Here is a 17,569-nt window from a genome sequence, read left to right on the forward strand (position 1 = left end):
CTGTCTCGGCAAAGACGGCAAGAAAATGTCCTGATGTTTAAAAGAAGAAAAAAAAACCTGGTTTTGTTGCCACACAGTAATCTGGAGAAGGTCATGACATCTCATTAAAAAAAAAAAACCTGGGGTTATTACTGTGAAGATGGCAGGAAAAGTGTCCCAACATCTCATTAAAAGCACCAAGTTTTCCTGGCACAAACATGGGTGGAAAATGTGCTGGCAGTCGCATAAAATTTGTAGGAAAGTGGGAAGCAAACTGGCAGAAACAAGCTGCAACAGTGGTAGCAGCAGCTGTCTGGCCTAGCTATCACGCCGCCACCATCCTCTCCTCCTCTTTGGGGGTAAAAGGTGAAAGCAGTTGAAGCGTCATTTGAAGTGTAACCGCCAAATGCGGGCATGTGACGAAAGCAGTTAAAATGTCGGTCTGAAGCGAAGATAAAAGCTGTTCAAATGCCGGATGACTTGCGAGCAGCTGTGGTTGAAATTTCACTTGCGGAATAAAAATCACCTCCGGTGAGAACTGGCATTGGAAAGGTGAACGCGGCTGAAGCTTGCAGGTGATGAAAGCACTTGAAATGTTCATTTTAAATGTGAAATAATGAGACAATCTCGCATGAAGCTGAGGAGATGAAGCCTAAGAGGAGTGCCTAGGTTTTAAAAATAGTGATGATATCCGCTTTAAACTGAAGGAGCCACATTAAAAAGGAGTGATCAGAATCAAAGCTGACTTTGGAGGGCTCCCTTTAGAAGAGAGACGACATTATACGACTACTTTCGTAAATTATCTTCAAGTTTTAAAATCGGTGGAGTGGCCCTTTAAAGCTGATAACAAGTCTCTTTCATTTCAGTGTTTTCAGGCTCATTCAAAAAGCCTCCGCAGCTTTTCCTTTGAACAATGTCATTACATTAGGGCGACTCCTCCGAGGACGCATTAATCTGATGAAATCCAAACTGCACCCCGCCGTGCACCCGGTAACCTTTTTTCACACAGACATCTGCAGACCGGGCAGACGTTGCACCACTCAGGGCCGCATAATCGCTTTATCAGAATCCACAAAAAGACGTTTGTCAGGTTGTTTTCCGCGTGCTGTTTGGCGATGACGGCCGGACGCGGGGCGGAAGTGGGAAAAGACGAATTCCCCCTCAGTCAGCAAGGCAAACGTAATGCTCTTCTCAGATGGTCATTTTTGATTCGACAAAACAGTAGTTCATCCCCGCTCGACTGTAAACCGACTGCATAAAATTTATGGAGTTTGCACTGGCAGTTTTAGAGCAACATGTGGATCTATCTTTTTTATCAGATTTACGGCGCGGTGAACTCTTAAGAACGCATTTATATTCTGTGTTTCAAGTGCGAGACTGATCATTTAAATAAGAGAGCTAAATGTCGGTCTCATGGCAACAAGGCAGTCTTATTTTAAGTAAAGAAAAGTACAGAGGTGAACTGGAAAATGTGCCATGCCGTGGCTAAATGCTAAACACACACACACACAAGATCTCTAAGAAAGCACAGCTCTTTGTTCTTACATGCTCAAATACTTGCTGTAAGTAATTGTGTGTGTGTCATTTCTCCACAGATAAGAGCACAGAGTTGGGAGGCATGCATCGCTGCTGCCTCCCACAGGCCGCTCCTGACGCTGCAACAACACTGAGGCCTGATGACTCACTTCCTTACCTCATCTTCTCAAACAGATTTTTTTTTTTTTTGGCTAATGCTCCCCGCACATCCGCATGAATCAAGGCAAACAAAGAGGATGCCATGCGAGCTGCAGGCCTGTGCAAACGGCTGCAGTCGTGGAAAGCTGTGCCCAAAACGTAATGTCATGTGGCCCAGAGAGCACGCACAGGCGGCGCAGCAGCCAAGTTTCACTGCAGTGGTTTGATGAAAGGGGGCATGGAAAAACTATCAAGGGTTTTATTATGCTAGTGACTTCATCTATTGTGACTTTTATTTTTTGCATGAAAGGTCAGTCGTATGAATGCAGATCGAGGGAACTATGCCCAGTGTGATTACACAGCATTAACACACTGACTTAAACAAGTATGAGAAAGAAACCACATGGTGCCAGTTTTTCCTGTGACGTCATGCTCGGGGTCCTTTATGCTAGCAGCTCTTTGAGACAATATTCACTAACATTCCATATTCAATATTAGCACTACACAAAATCTAATGCAATGTCATTAGCTTTGCAGGTAAGTATGTGACGTTTATTTAAAGGGGCACTCGGTTACAATTCACGTGTTAATCAATGACCAAAGTCAGTATGATTCATCCTCCGGGGACCATGAAAACTTCTATAAAAAAAAAAGAAGAAGAAGAAAATATAATGATATGAGTTTCCTTTCCTGGTAATTTGATTTTCTTTCATTTTAATTAAAACATTGACGTCCTTGGACCAGCTGCCATAAGAAGAGGGTTTCGAATTACAACAGGTGACAGGTGAGTTGACAGCAGAACTGCTAATATTTGTTAGAACTCTCTGACTTTACACTGAAAATTCAAGTTAAAGGATGGGGTTTAAATCTTGCGTTTTAATGAATCCTTAAGGGAACAGTGATTACATTTACATCTGTCACAGGTAGGATCTAAATTTGGATTGATTTTGGATCATTTGGTGCACATCTTCAATTGCATGAGCCCATTTCAACTACAAAGAGAGTGACTGTTCAAGGATTTCGTCCCAAACCTCATTCAAAAGTGGCCCATATCATGATCTCTCCATCTCCGTTAGTTTCACCAGGGACCTAAATTCAGGCTAACAATAATGAATGTTACCGTCGAATCTGGGTTACGCTCATGTGATTTGGGTATTGAGCGTCTCATGAAAGGCCTGCAGGTAATATGGCAGACTAGGACAGGATCCTTGTGTCCTGACATCAGAGTTTGGGTGTTCAGTGCTCTTCACGGCTAATAAAACCAGTAAAACAGCGTCAATATTATATTCGAAGTAGGCCACTGGTTAATGTGCTCTAATTTTACCTATCCCTGATTTGACTTTCGCATTGGAAGGAATCAAAGGCGGCCAAAAGGACCGTGAATGTTCTTCCACACTAAAGTGAAATTTCTATTTTTACTCGTGCAACAGAGAACTGGATGTGCAATTGTGTCAACTGGGTCAGGGGAATTTTTCATGGTCACCGCCCAATTTTTGCAGACACGGCTGGCCGCTCTGCTGATTGAATTAGCAACTGTTTCGTTAATCACAGTCATATTAAACACACGTTGCCACGTTAAAGGGGCACTCCGCCACTTGTCAAAAGGGGCGCTTGCTCCGTGGCTCGCCGGCTTTGACAAGTCTGAGTGAGTAACCTTGATGATGTCATCGTGACAGCATGATGTCATCTGGGTTATTTCAGCACAGTTGCAACACAGAGCCTGAATATGAACGATGTGGAAATACACCAGGCACTCATGTGGAGCCACATGTGTTATTGGTTACATTACGGGAAATGCGGATTCCACTAAAATGCACTCAAACATTAAAGGATCTTATACAATTGTGCGCGAACACAGTTTTGAATTACTAATGCTCTATCCCATGAACAGCAGAATGTTAGCACTGTCAGCTGCTAGCATGGCTGCAGACTCGTGAGCTGCCTCTCAAGTCCACACCACAAGCTAATCATCATGGCGGAGTTAGTAAACAAATTATCAACATACTTTGTAATCTGACAGCAAAATAATACGTGTGACGTCGGACATCAATCAGACTACAACTTGGGGACTGCTCATTAAACTTCACAAAGAGACATCAAATGTGTTTCCTACGACTTAATATAAGATCTTCCCAGGGCTGTTTCACCACCACCCATAATTCATTTGAATGTTTTTCATTTGTGAGCAGCTCCTTTATCTCCGTTGGGCAATGTCGCAATCTTAACTCGACTGTTTGAGTCTGTACACTTCTTGTTTCGAGCGTACTTTATTCTGTCACTTTTTTCCCAGCGTGAACAAGCTCAACTGAACAGAAAATTTGAGACGTGCTGTTAGTTTTGTTCCGCTAATAATGACTTTTTCTTTGAAATGACAACGAGAACAAAAAAAAATTGCTCCCATTTTTAATGCTGCATCTCGAGTTTTCTCTAAGTGCTTCATGAATATAATATTTTACATTTGGCAGCCTGGTTTTTTTCCCCCCAAACATTGGATTCATTCAGCCATGAAATGAACCACGTCTGAGGCTGTTTCCTCTTCGACTCTGTTAATGGGCAGTTTTTCACTGTAATGAGACAAAGATCTGTTGGAATTGCGAGAGTTTGTGAAACCGTCTGCTGAATCTGAAATGTAATGTTATCCTCTCCTGGCAAATTCCTACAATAAACAACAAAGGGACCCCTCAAAACATCGGAGATGTCGCAATGAGCTGAAACCTCCCTGACGTGCGCTCGCCTCCTTGGATCAACACTGCGGGGCCGTGTCGGAGAAACGAAAACATGCAGCAACTATCCAATAAAAATGATGCGGCGCTCAAACAAGAACAGACTTTTCATTTTGCGAGCCTGCAGGCCCTGCAGACTGATGGCAGCGCTGTTCGATGAATATGCTGGAGACTGGCGAAACATCAAGATCGTGTCACGATGGAGGAATTTTGCATTTTGGTGAACAGTTGAAACTTGTTTTCTTTCCGTCTTGAAGAGGAAATCAAGTTCGAAGCTTACAGGCGGGCAAAGGCCACTCATGCCAGACTGGCTGCTCGGGAGCTGGTGTTTACACCAACGTAAGGGTGGTAACGACACAGAAGATGAGGTAGCCTAAATAAAGGAGGAGTGGAAACCACATGGCCAGAAATGCCCTCACTCAGCTATCAGCGGCGGTGACTCGGGACTTAACCACAGACCCAGCGGCCGACCAAACGCCAAGCTTCATCACAGCTTCTGTATCATGACACCGATATAGGTCAGCAGTGCTAAAGCATCTGCAAATCTGCAGATTATCTCTGCCTGGGTTTTTTTGTGCTCTAATCAGACCAAATCCTCTAGAGTGGAGCTCGTTCTTAAGTGGGATTGTGGAGCGGTGGAAAGAGTCTCGCGGCTAGATGGATGGAGGAGGGAAAAAAAAGAGAGCCGACGAACGTCCAAAAAGGGCAGAATTTGAGTATTTCTGTGTTTTTTATAGCGTGTGTGTGTGTGGACAGAGGAAGGAGTTGAGACACTCATTCGGGGAGGCAGGGAGAGGGCAGCGAGAGGTTTAAAAACGGCTAAGCAAGCATTTCCCACAGTTGGAAGTGATTATTAAAACTGCAGGGGCTGTCTTTAACGCTCTACTGCTTGGCTCCCACTTTGTTTACTAAGGTATAGCAGAGAGAGAGAGCCCAGCCACGCCTGCAGTAACTATGGTGTGTGTGAGTGTGTGAGCAAGAGAGCGTCCGACTTGATCCGGCCTGAATCTCGAATCCGGATGATTTATCCCATATGCAAGTATTTATAATTGATGGTCCCCTGCCTCGTGTGACACCGCGTTGCAGAGGAGAAAGAGGGCACGTTTAAAAATAGCCAGAACACCTACCATCATCTCATCCATTATTAAACACGGCCCAGAGATCCGATCTGACATCCATTATGCCACTCCACGAGCTGAAGGGATGAGAGGAATTAATAGGCTACTATGACAGAAGTGCGGGGATGAAGATTGAGACTGAATAATGGATTGTTTGCGAGGAGGAAGAGGAGTACATTACATTTGCTACAAATGCTCCCCGCTTAAAGGGCTTAAAGGTGCACTGTGTCGTTTTGGGGAAGACTTTTTAATCAGTAGAATCATCTTTCTAATGCCGGAACAAAGCCTCTTTCTGTTCATGACCGACTAAACTGAATAAACAAACTGACCTTAAAGGACAACACAATTTCACACGGTTTTACTTTGTTTATATGTGGCGGACCCTGCCACCTTTCTAGCTTCAAACAGTGTTCTGGGACCGTAGTTTCCTCTGCAACAGCTTGAGTAATGGGAAAATACTAATATAATAAAAACTGCAACTCTTCCGAAACTCCACAGTGCCCCTTTAAAAAGCGGTTTTATCAGATCAAAGGTGCCGGTCAAGCATCCCAACCGCGGTCCAAGGCCGGGTCGACCCGCCTCTCCCCGTGTGACATCTGAGTTGTCGAGGAAATTCTTGAATGTCCCGCTACTATATATATTTGCTTTTGCCATACCAGCATGCCAGTGTCCATGTCAAACGAGCAGGAGGGAAACAGCTGCAGCGTAAGTACACAGTCAAAAATAGAGGTTCGGGAGAAGTATGCGAACTATAACAGGGACATAATGGGAGCCAGATGCACACACCTTGTGATCCACCGTGAAGGTACAAAGTGGTTTCTGATTCGGACTTCTGCTAGTTCAGCCTGAACGAGACGTACTGTTCAGTTGCCAAAGTTAGCGTAAGAGGCATTTGTTTATTGGTCACATAGTACTACTCAGCCTGTGTGAGCACGCTCTGCGCATGATGTCATCAGGTCTAATTAGGCCTGTCATGATAATTAGGTTATTGACTAATCCTGCATATTTTATTGTACACATTAGATCAAATTATCGATACACGCATGGACATGACCTCAATCCGTTTTGCTAATCACGATACATGTCTGTGCTGCCGGTGCTGACTATTTTTAGTCCCAAGTATACAGGAACTGAGGAAATCTCAGCCTCTGCTGATTAGAATTTCAACATGCATGTTTTTGAGACCAAATTGCTGGCGCACCTATTTAATGGAATGGTTTATAATATTTTTGAAAACGGGACTCAAAGACACACAGTGGCAGGGACTTGTCAATCTCAAGGTACATAGCAAGGTAGCCCCTCGTCAACCACAACAACTTCTTACGCGTGCGGAGTCTCTTGGAAGTCACTGTACCATTTTTTGCACTTTGACAGATTCAACAAGATATCACTTGCTGCTTGGTACTGTATGTTTGGTTACTGCCAGGCAGTGCCAGGCCGGCTGTTTCCCACTGTCTCCAGTCGTTTTGCGAAGCTAAACTAACCAGCTAATGGCTCCAACTGTCCGCAAGACAGCGAAGGTGCCGAGCTGCCGAAATGTTAAAGTATTCATTTAAGATGTCCTGTCAACAATGCCTCCAGGGTGACGGTATTGAACACAAATAGCACTGTGCGCCGGTGGGAAGCCGGTGAGGGATCGCGTCCTTGACACAACGGTAGCTCAGATTAGTCGGTCTATCTACGCTGCCTCCTGTCTGCATGCTTCCTCTTCAAGAGACGCGAAAGCGGGTGAGGGGAAGGGTAAAGATTTCAAAGTACTTAAGGTATCACAATGGAACCTTCCACAGTCCGAGACAGTTATTTTTGGTATTACAAGTTTACCGAAATGTTATGTTTAAACATACAAATGAGGCATCTAGACTTCAATAAATGCTCATTTGCAAACATTTCCAGAACATAAATCTGAACTAAAATCAACGCCTAAATGTTTCTCTTAGGTTAGTTTCTTCCCAATAGTCTGAAAAAAGACATTTCAAAAAAGCAAAACACTTAAAAATCTCATGTTTTTTTCTGAAGTGTCTGCCGACTGGATTAAAAGCAAAAAAACGAGTTAAATTTGGTCAGATGGTGTGCTCGGCCTCACTGTACTGCAAAGGCAATGACGACAGAGTATGCGAGTGTAACATGATGACCCGTGCCCAACCCAAACACAGACTCATTAGCACGGACTCGTGGTCACCGGTCGGTGCCTGGACCCCTGAGCTCCACATTTATGCATGTGTGGTATTGTTGCGCACAAAAAAAATCAACATCTTTAGCTCATGCCTAATTAGAGCTCGGTCTAAAAATGTCTGTCTTTATTTTAATGGCATCATTATAAGATCAGCAGGCGCACTGGAAGCACGGACACGGACATAATTGACAGCAGAAAGCCATTAGCGGCAGAAAAATGGCGAATTGATCACGATTATGCAACGAGGCACAGTCGCAGGGGTGAGCCTGGTCAGTGCCGTGGACGAGTCCCTGAGGATGGTGACACTGCATCAAACGATCATTAGTCAAGAAGTTTCTTGGCAATTTTTTTACCTGCATCATTACTCAGCTGTTTTCTCTCTAACCTATCTGGTTGCAAGGCGCACCTGCGGGGGTCAGATGACAGGAGTGAACCAAAGAAGTGTGCATGTCTTAGTGAGTATGTGTGTGTGTGTGTGTGTGTGTGTGTCATCTTTCTCGTCCCTTCAGAGCTGGGCTGGAGGTGTACGTTTCAGTTACCTGGCAACCCCCCTTTGAGAAAGTTGCAACAATGGGCACCCTGTAGAGTTAGACATGGGGGATGTGCAGCAGGAAGTGACAGCAAGGGGGGACAGAGATGTCACCATTTTCAAATAAAAGGGTAGAGACCCTTTCCAGAGGTTGCTGGAGTGCACTTGAGCAAGGCATTAAACCTCCAAACCCTGACCTATGACCTCCAAATATAAAAATAAAGGAAAGCCTCTATATTGCTGTAGGCTATACTGTATGATAATTCAGTCTTCTAGTGTGTGTGTGTGCAGAAGAGACGCTTCACTCACCACCAGCACTGACGTCCTGACAGCCTCCGACACGCTCTGCCTCAGCTCTGCCGCGGTGCCCGGTTTGTTGAGCCCCCGGGTGAACTTCCTCGCCTCGGCTGGAGCAGAAGCCATGCCGTGTCCCACCTCTCATCAGACAGCCAGGTAGTGAGAAAGAGCCGACTTGTCCCGAGCGGAGGCGAAGAAAAACAAACAAAAAAAAAGGCTGGGATCCTGCGCTCCGGGCTGTCCGACGTGCGTAAAAATGCACCGTGGCGCTGGTTTCATCCAGGCATTACGCTTCTGTTTAACTTCGCATGAGCTCGGTTATACGTGCAGTGGGGATCAGGGACAGAGTGAGGATGACTGCCCTGGTGAAAGGCAGTCGGAGAGCAACATCCAGAGGCTGCTGCGCTCTGTCCCGTCAGGAGATCCCGTGCTCAAAACCGACACGCCCCCCTACCCCGGTGTAATAATAATGCCCGGCGGGACAGCTCTGTGGACTGATTCATCCATCACATTTTGCAGCCTGTTTGCAGAAAAGCATTTGCACAACTGTCCACAATATGATTATTATCTGTAGTGTTGCTGTAGGATACTCAGCAGTTACTTTATTGCTGATTTCCATCTGCGTAATCACTATAATGTATCCATTATATAAAAAAGTTATGAATATTAAACTCCCTACGAGACTTTTAAAGCAATTAATGCCTAAATTGTTACATCAATAGGCGCCTAAATACTGTTTTGTGGTTATATAACTGCGTAGCACACGCTGTTCAGCCGTAGGCACGGGATAACATTGCCACCTGCTGGAATAATTATTGTTTTAAGCAGACAGTCTGACTTTAAGGCTTTAAACTCTGTATAAAGTTATCTGACCACACAGAGGCAGTAAAGTTACACTGAAAGTTGAATAACTAGTGATGCATTCAATAGTAATCGGGAATGGCAGTTTCAGGACGAACGTAAACAGTGAGATGCATTGACATAGGGTGAGTTCGTCACATTATTAGAAATACTGTTCATACACATGTATGTAAGATATTATCATGTGTATTCACACAAAAAAAAAAATATTTATGTCTCTATAATATCTCAATTAAAGGATAAGTTCATCCAAAAATGAAAATGCAGTCATTGTCTACTCACCCTCATACGGATGGAAAGTCGGGTGGAGTTTTTAGAAGGACATCTGAGGCCTCACAGCAAAAGAACATTGCAGCCTTCTTCTAAACAACTTAAGTAGATGGGGACCTGTTTCCGGACCAATTAATACAATGTCTTAATACAGCTCATCCCGTGTAATCCAAGTCTCCTGGAGCCCTGACATCTCGAACTGATTTTAAAGATGTAGGCCTAATTTAAACACTTTAATGCTGACATCCATCTGAAATGGGTGCTGGTGCACAGGACTAACATCTTTTGCGATCCATTTTGGTTGTTGGGGCTTCTGGAGCCATTTTATGTTTATTTTTTGCTTGTTTCTGCACATTTTAAAACAAGTCCCCATCTAAAGTTGTTTTGGAGAGTGCTGCTGCAACGCTGTTTTGCTGTGAAGCTCCGGAAATGTTCAGTGGATGACAAGACTGCCCCTGACCTTCCCTCTGTGTCGGGGTGACTCAATAATGAATACATTTTAATGTGTCTGGGTGAACTTGTCCTTTAAGTGTGCCCTTTAGCCTTGAGAATTAAAAATGAAGGCATTGTGCAAGTCGCACTCAGATGGGTGATGATGTTTAAGCTTGAGGCGTTCATGGCAATTAAAAAAGTCGGACAATGGCGCCGAGAGCCTGAACGCAGCATATGTTTCCAGGGTGTTATGTCCACAGTCTGCGGCACAGCGGCGCTGCACCACCCCTCCTCTCCGTGTAGGACTGTCCTCCACCCCCAACACCAACCCACAGCAACCTGATACCGGAGACGAGCGGTCCAGACAAGCCTGCAAACGAGGCGTTCCCAGCCGCCCTGTCTGTCTGTCTGCCCAGCGGAGCTCCAGACCGTCAATGCCAAACGCTGCCGACCGCCTCGGGGAAGATCAGACCAAGAGATATCCATTCCCTCAGCCCCGTCGTCATCCAGCAGGGGAGTAATAATCTCCGTCTATCGCAGACCAGCGAGGCTCACTGTAGACGCCGTCGACTTGTGAATTATTTCCCCCCCCTCAGCGGAGATCGTGAAACGAGACGGGACGCCGAGAACTAACTGGCTAGCTGTTCGGCTAACGTCGGTTAGCATCGATAGCAGCCAGCTTGTAACCAAACCGAGCTAATTCGCGAACGTTTAATATGCCAAATTCTTGCCCGCTGTATCGAAAGGCTGGATGTTTTCGCCAAGTGTGCAACTGAGAATAGTTTTTGTTTTCGCGAATTAGCTGCGTGCGGGTTATTTTTGCGCTATTTACCCTCTTTGCCTAAGTTTTCTAGTCCCAGACAGTCGCCCTGGGCAGCTAGCATGTTAGCTAGCCGATATGGACGTTGTTTTCTGGCTGGCTGTAGATGGCAGATCCGCCAAACAAGTTAGCCGCTCGGTTTATCTGCCCGGTCTTGCGCTGGAGTCGACAGCAGGACTAACTTAACTTTTTTTTTTTTTCTTTTACTGGCCGTCAATGTTAGCTATCAAATCACGTCAGAGGACCCCGACTCTCCTTTTCGCGTTATTCATCAATGTGCCCCATGCCTGAGAGCTCGGTTCAAGTTATTGAGCTGACGTGAGGAAAAAAACACTGGGGTCACAACACAATCTGCGAGGAGGAAAAGAGTGGAACAGAGGAAGAAGTAGAGGGGGACTCGGAGGAGCTGTAATCGAGAGACCAAAGTCGATGCACACTGACATGGCTGTGAGCCGAATCACGATGAAATCACTCGCTAAATTTGGGTTTTGCCTGACGATTCTCCTGACTTCTGTGGCTGGTGAGTGGCTTATCAGTGCATTGATTTTATGGGGAATGGGGGGGGGGGGGGGGGGGGGGGAGAGAATGTGCTCCTCGTGAATATTTGATGCGTTTTTTTTTTTTTCATTTTGGGTTTTCTGCTGTCTGTAATGCGTCCACTCATCCAGTTTGGTGCAGATGTTGTCCTGCTTGAGTAACAATCCTGTGATCAATCTGTGCCAGATATGATTTATCCCAAATCACCATGTCCTCCTTGTGTTTGTTTGTGTGTGTGTGTGTGTGTGTGTGTGTGCGTGCCTGCCTGCCTGCCTGTCCCTTCTCCACCTTCCCCATCTTTGCTTGTCTGCCCGCCTCATTTTTCTAGAGTGATCTAGTGTAACCCGTCCCACTGTAGTCAAGTCAAAACCCTTCCACAGATATCTCCTGTTCAACACAGCACAGCCACTGCACCCCTGGCTCCCTTTTTAATCATTCTGTGTACAAAGGCCTGGAAAAACACTGCCAAACATACCGCAGTCCTTGTCTGCCAAGTTGTGCCCCCCGTTCAAGACTTTGGGCTTGGGCCAGGCTTCTGTGAGACCTTGAGCGCGATAAGATAGTAGCAGGGCTGCACAGAGATGGAGGAACAGTGCATGCACAGGGAGGCAGAGGAGAGGGGGGGGGGGGGGGGGGGTGGTGGAATGTGTGGGAAGCCGGGAAAGGTATTTTACAAGATGGGTAATTTAGGGCGATGGAAGTTCAACATTGTGCAGGGCGGTTGGAAAAAATAGGTGGTCCCAGGAGCGGCTCAGCGTTGCAGCCGAGTACGTGGGTGTGAATGTGTGTATAAACAGCCTCTTAATAGTGCATATTATCATTTCTGCAAGTGTGTGTGTGTGTGTGTGTGTGTGTGTGTGTGTGTGTGTTGTTGTTGTTGAGGCTCCTACACCCATCCACAGACAGGGTATTATCAGAAGGCCAGAGTAATGACTGCTGTTGCAGAGTGGAAATATGCGAGCGTGGAGCATAATTTGGACACACAGTTTGAAGCGGCGTTCGTCCCTTCAAGCTCGAACGGTGCCCCTGATTTACATTCACATTTGCATTTAACAGACAAGTCATAGTGTCAGTGTTTTTTTTTTAATTCCCCAGCTTCCATTAAAAAAAAAAAAAAATGACAAGCAAGGACTTTTTGATTGTCTTTGGCCCGGACTGTGTTTTTTGACATCGTCTGATTGTGAGGTTACGGCAAAATAGAGGAGAAAAAGCTCGCTGCTTGAATTTAGAAACACTGGAGTAAGTAGATAAACAAGGCGTGCTGTAGAAGAGGGGGTGAATCAGCGGAGAGAGCGGGACCTGAATCGCTCACAGAAGAGATGAGTTATCAGGTTGTGACGTAGGATCGGCGGGGAGGAGGGGGGGTGGAAAAAAAAAAGCTGAGTGCAATTTTTTTAATATTCAGCAAAATGCAATGCTACAATTCATCATCTCGGAGCACGCGGCTGGAAGATGACCCATCATCGCGAAATAACACAACCTTCATGAGCTCACCTTTATGAGACATGACATGTAAATTAGTATTCCCCGAGAGCGGTTTAACGACTACAGTGACTGGCAGAGGATTGACACATTCGCTCAATAATCAGTACAAGGACGATTAATGGATACTTACAGGCACGCGTGCCATGTAAATAGCCGATAAATTCAAATCGTTGAACTGTGCAAAATTAATTAGGCCAGCAGTCAGACTTTGTTGGCATAATGACTGTAAAGAGACAGGAGACAAACTGCTCTATGTCCCTCTCTGGGCTGGTGTTTAGTTCATGAATGTGAAGCAGCGATAGTCCCAGCGCCCATTTCTTTGGATGATGAGAGGAATCAAAGGGCCCTAATAGTCTGCAGGAGCGCGTTACTCATCTCTCTGACCCGACACCTTTCCCCAGGCTCCAGGAACGTTATTGCCTTTTTCCATCTCGGCTATTACCTCTGTTAATTTCTCTTTCAAATCGTTCATTCATTTCCTTCTACCTGCCATGCGGCGAACCTGTTTGCAGCTGAGCCCGGGTCGTCTTCTCCGCTCCCTGTCCCCTGTGACTAATCAGTGTGTGGGCGTGCGCCTGCTGCTCCAAAATCTGGAATCGAAACAGTTCCAAACAAGCCTGCAGACGCTACCTGCGGCGCGTGACCACAGGTGTTCTCGAGCGGTGGCATCAGGAAGGGCTTTAGGCCATATTCTCATCGAGTTCAACTTGTAGCACACGCGGGCCCGTAATGTATGCCACAACCCCACATTCAGGCAGACATTTCTACTGTTGTCCCAGGTAGGCTGGAGGTTGGAGGGCCCAAAGAGGATTAGAGCAGAAGTATTATACTATAGCATAAAAAGGACTGCTCATTTGCTCCGCTTGTCCAAGCTCTGAAGCTGTGTCCCTTGAGCCCCATACTGAGGCGTTGACAGGGCCCACTGTTCCTCAACCGGGCCGCGTCCCTCCAGCCTCTGCAGGCCACGCGGGGACTCTTGAAGCTGTCGGCTCGGCGGTCACGTCGGCGGCTCACAGAAAGCGAAGTTACTGGCTCATGATTACGGCCCCGCGAGTGTGTTTGCAGCACAGGCTAGTTCAGATTGGAGCCTCCAGGATTTGGCGGCTGCTGCTGCTGCCCGCCCTGGCATTTAATCGATGGTTTTAATGGCAAGGTTGGTGCGAGAGGACTAGGATGAATCAGAATGACTTAAATGCCAAGTAGAATACGTGCTCGGGAATTTGCCTCGGTGACATCCCCGGCAGAGAGATTTCAAAATACAGAAAATGAAAGAGGGCTGTAATGAGACAGTGTGGGAAATGGTCCTGATGTGTTATGGCCTGCAACTAAGTATTCTTTTTGTTATTAATTACAGGTTGAGGCAGGTGTTGTGGTTCTACTATATAAAGTGGTATGAGCTTGTTTTGGCTGGAGAGGAGCAGCGTGACGTCTGATAAATTGCCTGAAGTGATGTCCCTTCCATAGTGGCTTAATACTACAAGTCTGAAAATGAAAAAATCTTAATGGAGCTTACCAGACTTCTGTGGCCGGCTCCTCATCTCCGCTTGGGGCCACAGTAGCTGCTATTAGCATAACACACCCGAATCTCAGACGGAACTTGCTGTGGTTGAGTTGCATTTTGGGAAACGTAGGCATCAGGTTCGGACAAGGAATATGAGTGCGTGGAATCATAGAAAAGAGGATATTTCTGGTTCTGCCTCATTGAATTTTATCCTTTTCGATCATAAGTCTGGCAGTGTTAAGGAGGCCGCTTCAGATATCTTCATCGTCTATCTATATTATAATATTGAAAAGCAGCATTTTTCTATTCACTCCTCATATTTTCGGTATATTATTAAAATTGAATTTGTTTTTGCCGTTTTGCTGAAAAGAAATGTTGCTAGCTGATAATACATTTCTGATTGGTTAAAGAATAGCATTGGATCATGGGAATTGTTGATTGTTGTCTTCACTGACCACAAGTGTAGATTACAATGTCACCTGACCCCAACCAAAAATCCAGGATAATCAAAGTTTTATTTATGTTACATTTAGTCTGTCCCCTCAGAATTTCCGAGCAACAGGCGACCAAATCAAACGCAGCGTTACCTTGAATAATATTGTAGATTGCGCTGGTTTAAACAGCTTGGAAACGTTTAATAATGTATGCACACAACTCAACAAAACACATAATATGAATTGTTGAATTGTTTTAAGGCATTTTAGTGCAGAAATGTGACATGTTATACATTTATATTTACTATAATTCCAGCAAATGTGTGCATCTGTTGAATTCCAGAGGCTGTAAGAAAGTAGTACACCAATTAAAACAAATCAATGCCTAGAACAACTAATTCTGAACAGCAGTAGTGTGATGAATTTGTGTATTTCGATTAATGGCACCGATTTCTAGCCCAAAGCCCCGGGCCCCACACTACCGAGCTGCATCACCCTTTGGCTCTCAAGCCAGCCAGCTGAATGTGCACTACAGTCAGACAGATGCTTCTGGTGGTAAACACAAGGATAGTAAATGGGTCAAGGTGGCTCGTAAAATGTTAAAATCTCTTGTAAAGCTGCGAGGCAACCGGTGTGTGTGGAGGAAGCAAAAATAGGGGGTAATATAATGGTGCGTGCACTCCGAGGCAACAATTTGGCATCCGCATTCGAAGAACTGGAGCGATGCAATTTAGACAGGAAGTAGTTGCATGGGCTGAAGGATATAAAAGCACTGCGCCCACTTTGATTCCATAATATTTTGCACTCAGTCCACATCGTTACTCCGTGAGAAGAGATGACACCGACTGCGGCTAGAAACAGACCAATGAATGCCGGAATGGGGGGGGGGGGGGGGGCATTCGGTGTCTAATACAGCTAGCCTTGTACTCTATTAGACGGAGAAAAAAAAAAATCAATGCGTTTCTCTCTCTGTATCCTCGGTTTGAGTTCTGTGCAGAGGTAAAAGCAAGGCGAGGTACAATAGAACAGTGTTCAGCCGAAAGCCTCTGGTTTGGCAAAAAGGAGAAATTAGTGGATGTTTCAGAAAACAAAAGGTGCAGCCTTGAGATGGTAACTCGGAGTGACAGCCTATGATTAACATGAAGCGTTCTCCTTGACCAGCAGAGACAATAAGTCTAGAGCGCGCAAAAAAAATGTTGCTCATAGTATGGATGAACTGGTTCGAGTTTTCTCTTATTTTTGATGAAAAGAAGTTTGAAAAAGGAAGGGTACATGTGAAGGTGATGGTGTTCATGTGGCCTGTCTTTATATTTTGTACCGTTAACCTCCTAGATCTAAGCCTTTCATAATGTTTCTATCCACATCAGCTTATAATCGTCGCAGAAACACAAGGTGCAGTGACTAGATCCTGAGATTCACAGGCGATCATTGGCGGAAGGTGCAGGTTTCGGACCAATGGTGCACTCACAGCACTCCTCTGAGAAATATCTCAGGAAGAAAAATAACTGCAGAGAGGAGCAGAAGATGGCTTTAAGGGCTGATGAGTACAGTCCCACTGATGCAGAGGTTTTTAGGCTGATAGATTCGCCAGTTGTAAGTAATTATACTTAACGAACGATCTTAATAGGGATTTCTTTGGGTGGGGGGGTTTTGTTCTATACTGAGCAGAACATTTTACAGTGTGCACACACACTTGTCAGTGCTCTCTGGAGGACAATGGAGTTGCTGTAATGGAGACAGTGTTTCTAAATGACTTTAAACCTAGTTTGGTATTTCTGTGCTGCAACTTCTTGTTACCTTTCAGCCCACATGTGCTCGGCTATAGCAGAACCGAGCTAATATCTGCCTACATGTCAGCTTGGCATATTTATTAGTGTATTGTAGTTTTCTGAATATTTGAAACTGTTTCTATACTTCATTTTTTCAGTATTCTTGAAAGGTATTTGTTGCTTTCCTCTCAAGTAAGCATGCAGCGCTGTGGTGCCCACATGGCCCCATATCTCCATTGCCAAGTGTGTCATTTATTAAGGTATTGAATTGAAGTTGGAAATTCCAGGATCATGACAACACTAGTCTGGTGATATGGTTCAGCTAAATGTTATTTTTCTGTATGAATCAGTCAGAAAATAATAGTGGAAAATGCCTCTTGCTATTTCGCAAAGCCAAAATGATTCCTTAAAATTGCTCGTTTGCCTGCTCCACACTCCAAAACCGTAGTGAATTCGGTTTACCGTCACACGAGGCGAAGAAAAAGCAGAACATCCTCACTATTCAGAAGCTTTAACTCAGCATTTTTTAAAAATAGTGATTTAAAGGTGCACTGTGTAGTTTTGGGGAAGCAACTTTAATCAGAAGAGAAAAGATCCTCGCTGACTAATTTTTTTTCCTCTTTGGTTTCATGAATAAACAGAATAAAAAAACTGACCTTAAAGGTCAACACAATTTCATACTATTTTACTTTGTTTACATGTGGCGGACCCTGCCACCTGTCTAGCTTCAAGCAACATTCTAGTGACCTCCTCTGAGAACCGCTTGTTGATTTAGATATTGGTAAAGAAATATATATTGCTGTGCTATTTTCTCATTGATGCTGTAAATATGAAATAGAGTTCAACTTTCTTCCTCGAAACTACACAGTGCCCCTTTCATAGACTAATTGTCTCAGTTGTTTAAAAAGATGACGTCTGAGTTTGCAGTTGTTCGCGGAACAGGTGAAAACCCCCCTTCATACCAGAC

At 45.0% G+C, this 17,569-nt stretch overlaps 2 protein-coding genes across 6 annotated transcripts in view; one reads left to right on the top strand and one right to left on the bottom strand.

The window, feature by feature from the left end:
• The window catches only part of dock9b (dedicator of cytokinesis 9b), a 56,241-nt gene extending 47,309 nt beyond the window's left edge, over window positions 1–8,932 (bottom strand). For 2 of the 3 annotated variants that reach the window (XM_030409645.1, XM_030409638.1), the window contains exon 1: window positions 8,506–8,931. In XM_030409645.1, coding sequence (XP_030265505.1) covers window positions 8,506–8,619 — 114 coding nt within the window. In that variant the 5' untranslated portion in view covers window positions 8,620–8,931. Of the gene's footprint in view, window positions 1–8,505 lie in introns of all 3 variants that reach the window. The other variant, XM_030409643.1, reaches the window with a different exon arrangement.
• A 1,388-nt stretch (window positions 8,933–10,320) lies between these two features.
• The window catches only part of LOC115576945 (bone morphogenetic protein receptor type-2), a 31,121-nt gene continuing 23,872 nt past the window's right edge, over window positions 10,321–17,569 (top strand). For 2 of the 3 annotated variants that reach the window (XM_030409649.1, XM_030409650.1), the window contains exon 1: window positions 10,321–11,396. In XM_030409649.1, the coding sequence (XP_030265509.1) occupies window positions 11,306–11,396 (91 nt within the window). In that variant the 5' untranslated portion in view covers window positions 10,321–11,305. The remainder of the gene's footprint in view (window positions 11,397–17,569) is intronic. The other variant, XM_030409647.1, reaches the window with a different exon arrangement.

Source organism: Sparus aurata, chromosome 24 (assembly GCF_900880675.1).
Source record: "Sparus aurata chromosome 24, fSpaAur1.1, whole genome shotgun sequence".
Classification (NCBI taxonomy): domain Eukaryota; kingdom Metazoa; phylum Chordata; class Actinopteri; order Spariformes; family Sparidae; genus Sparus; species Sparus aurata.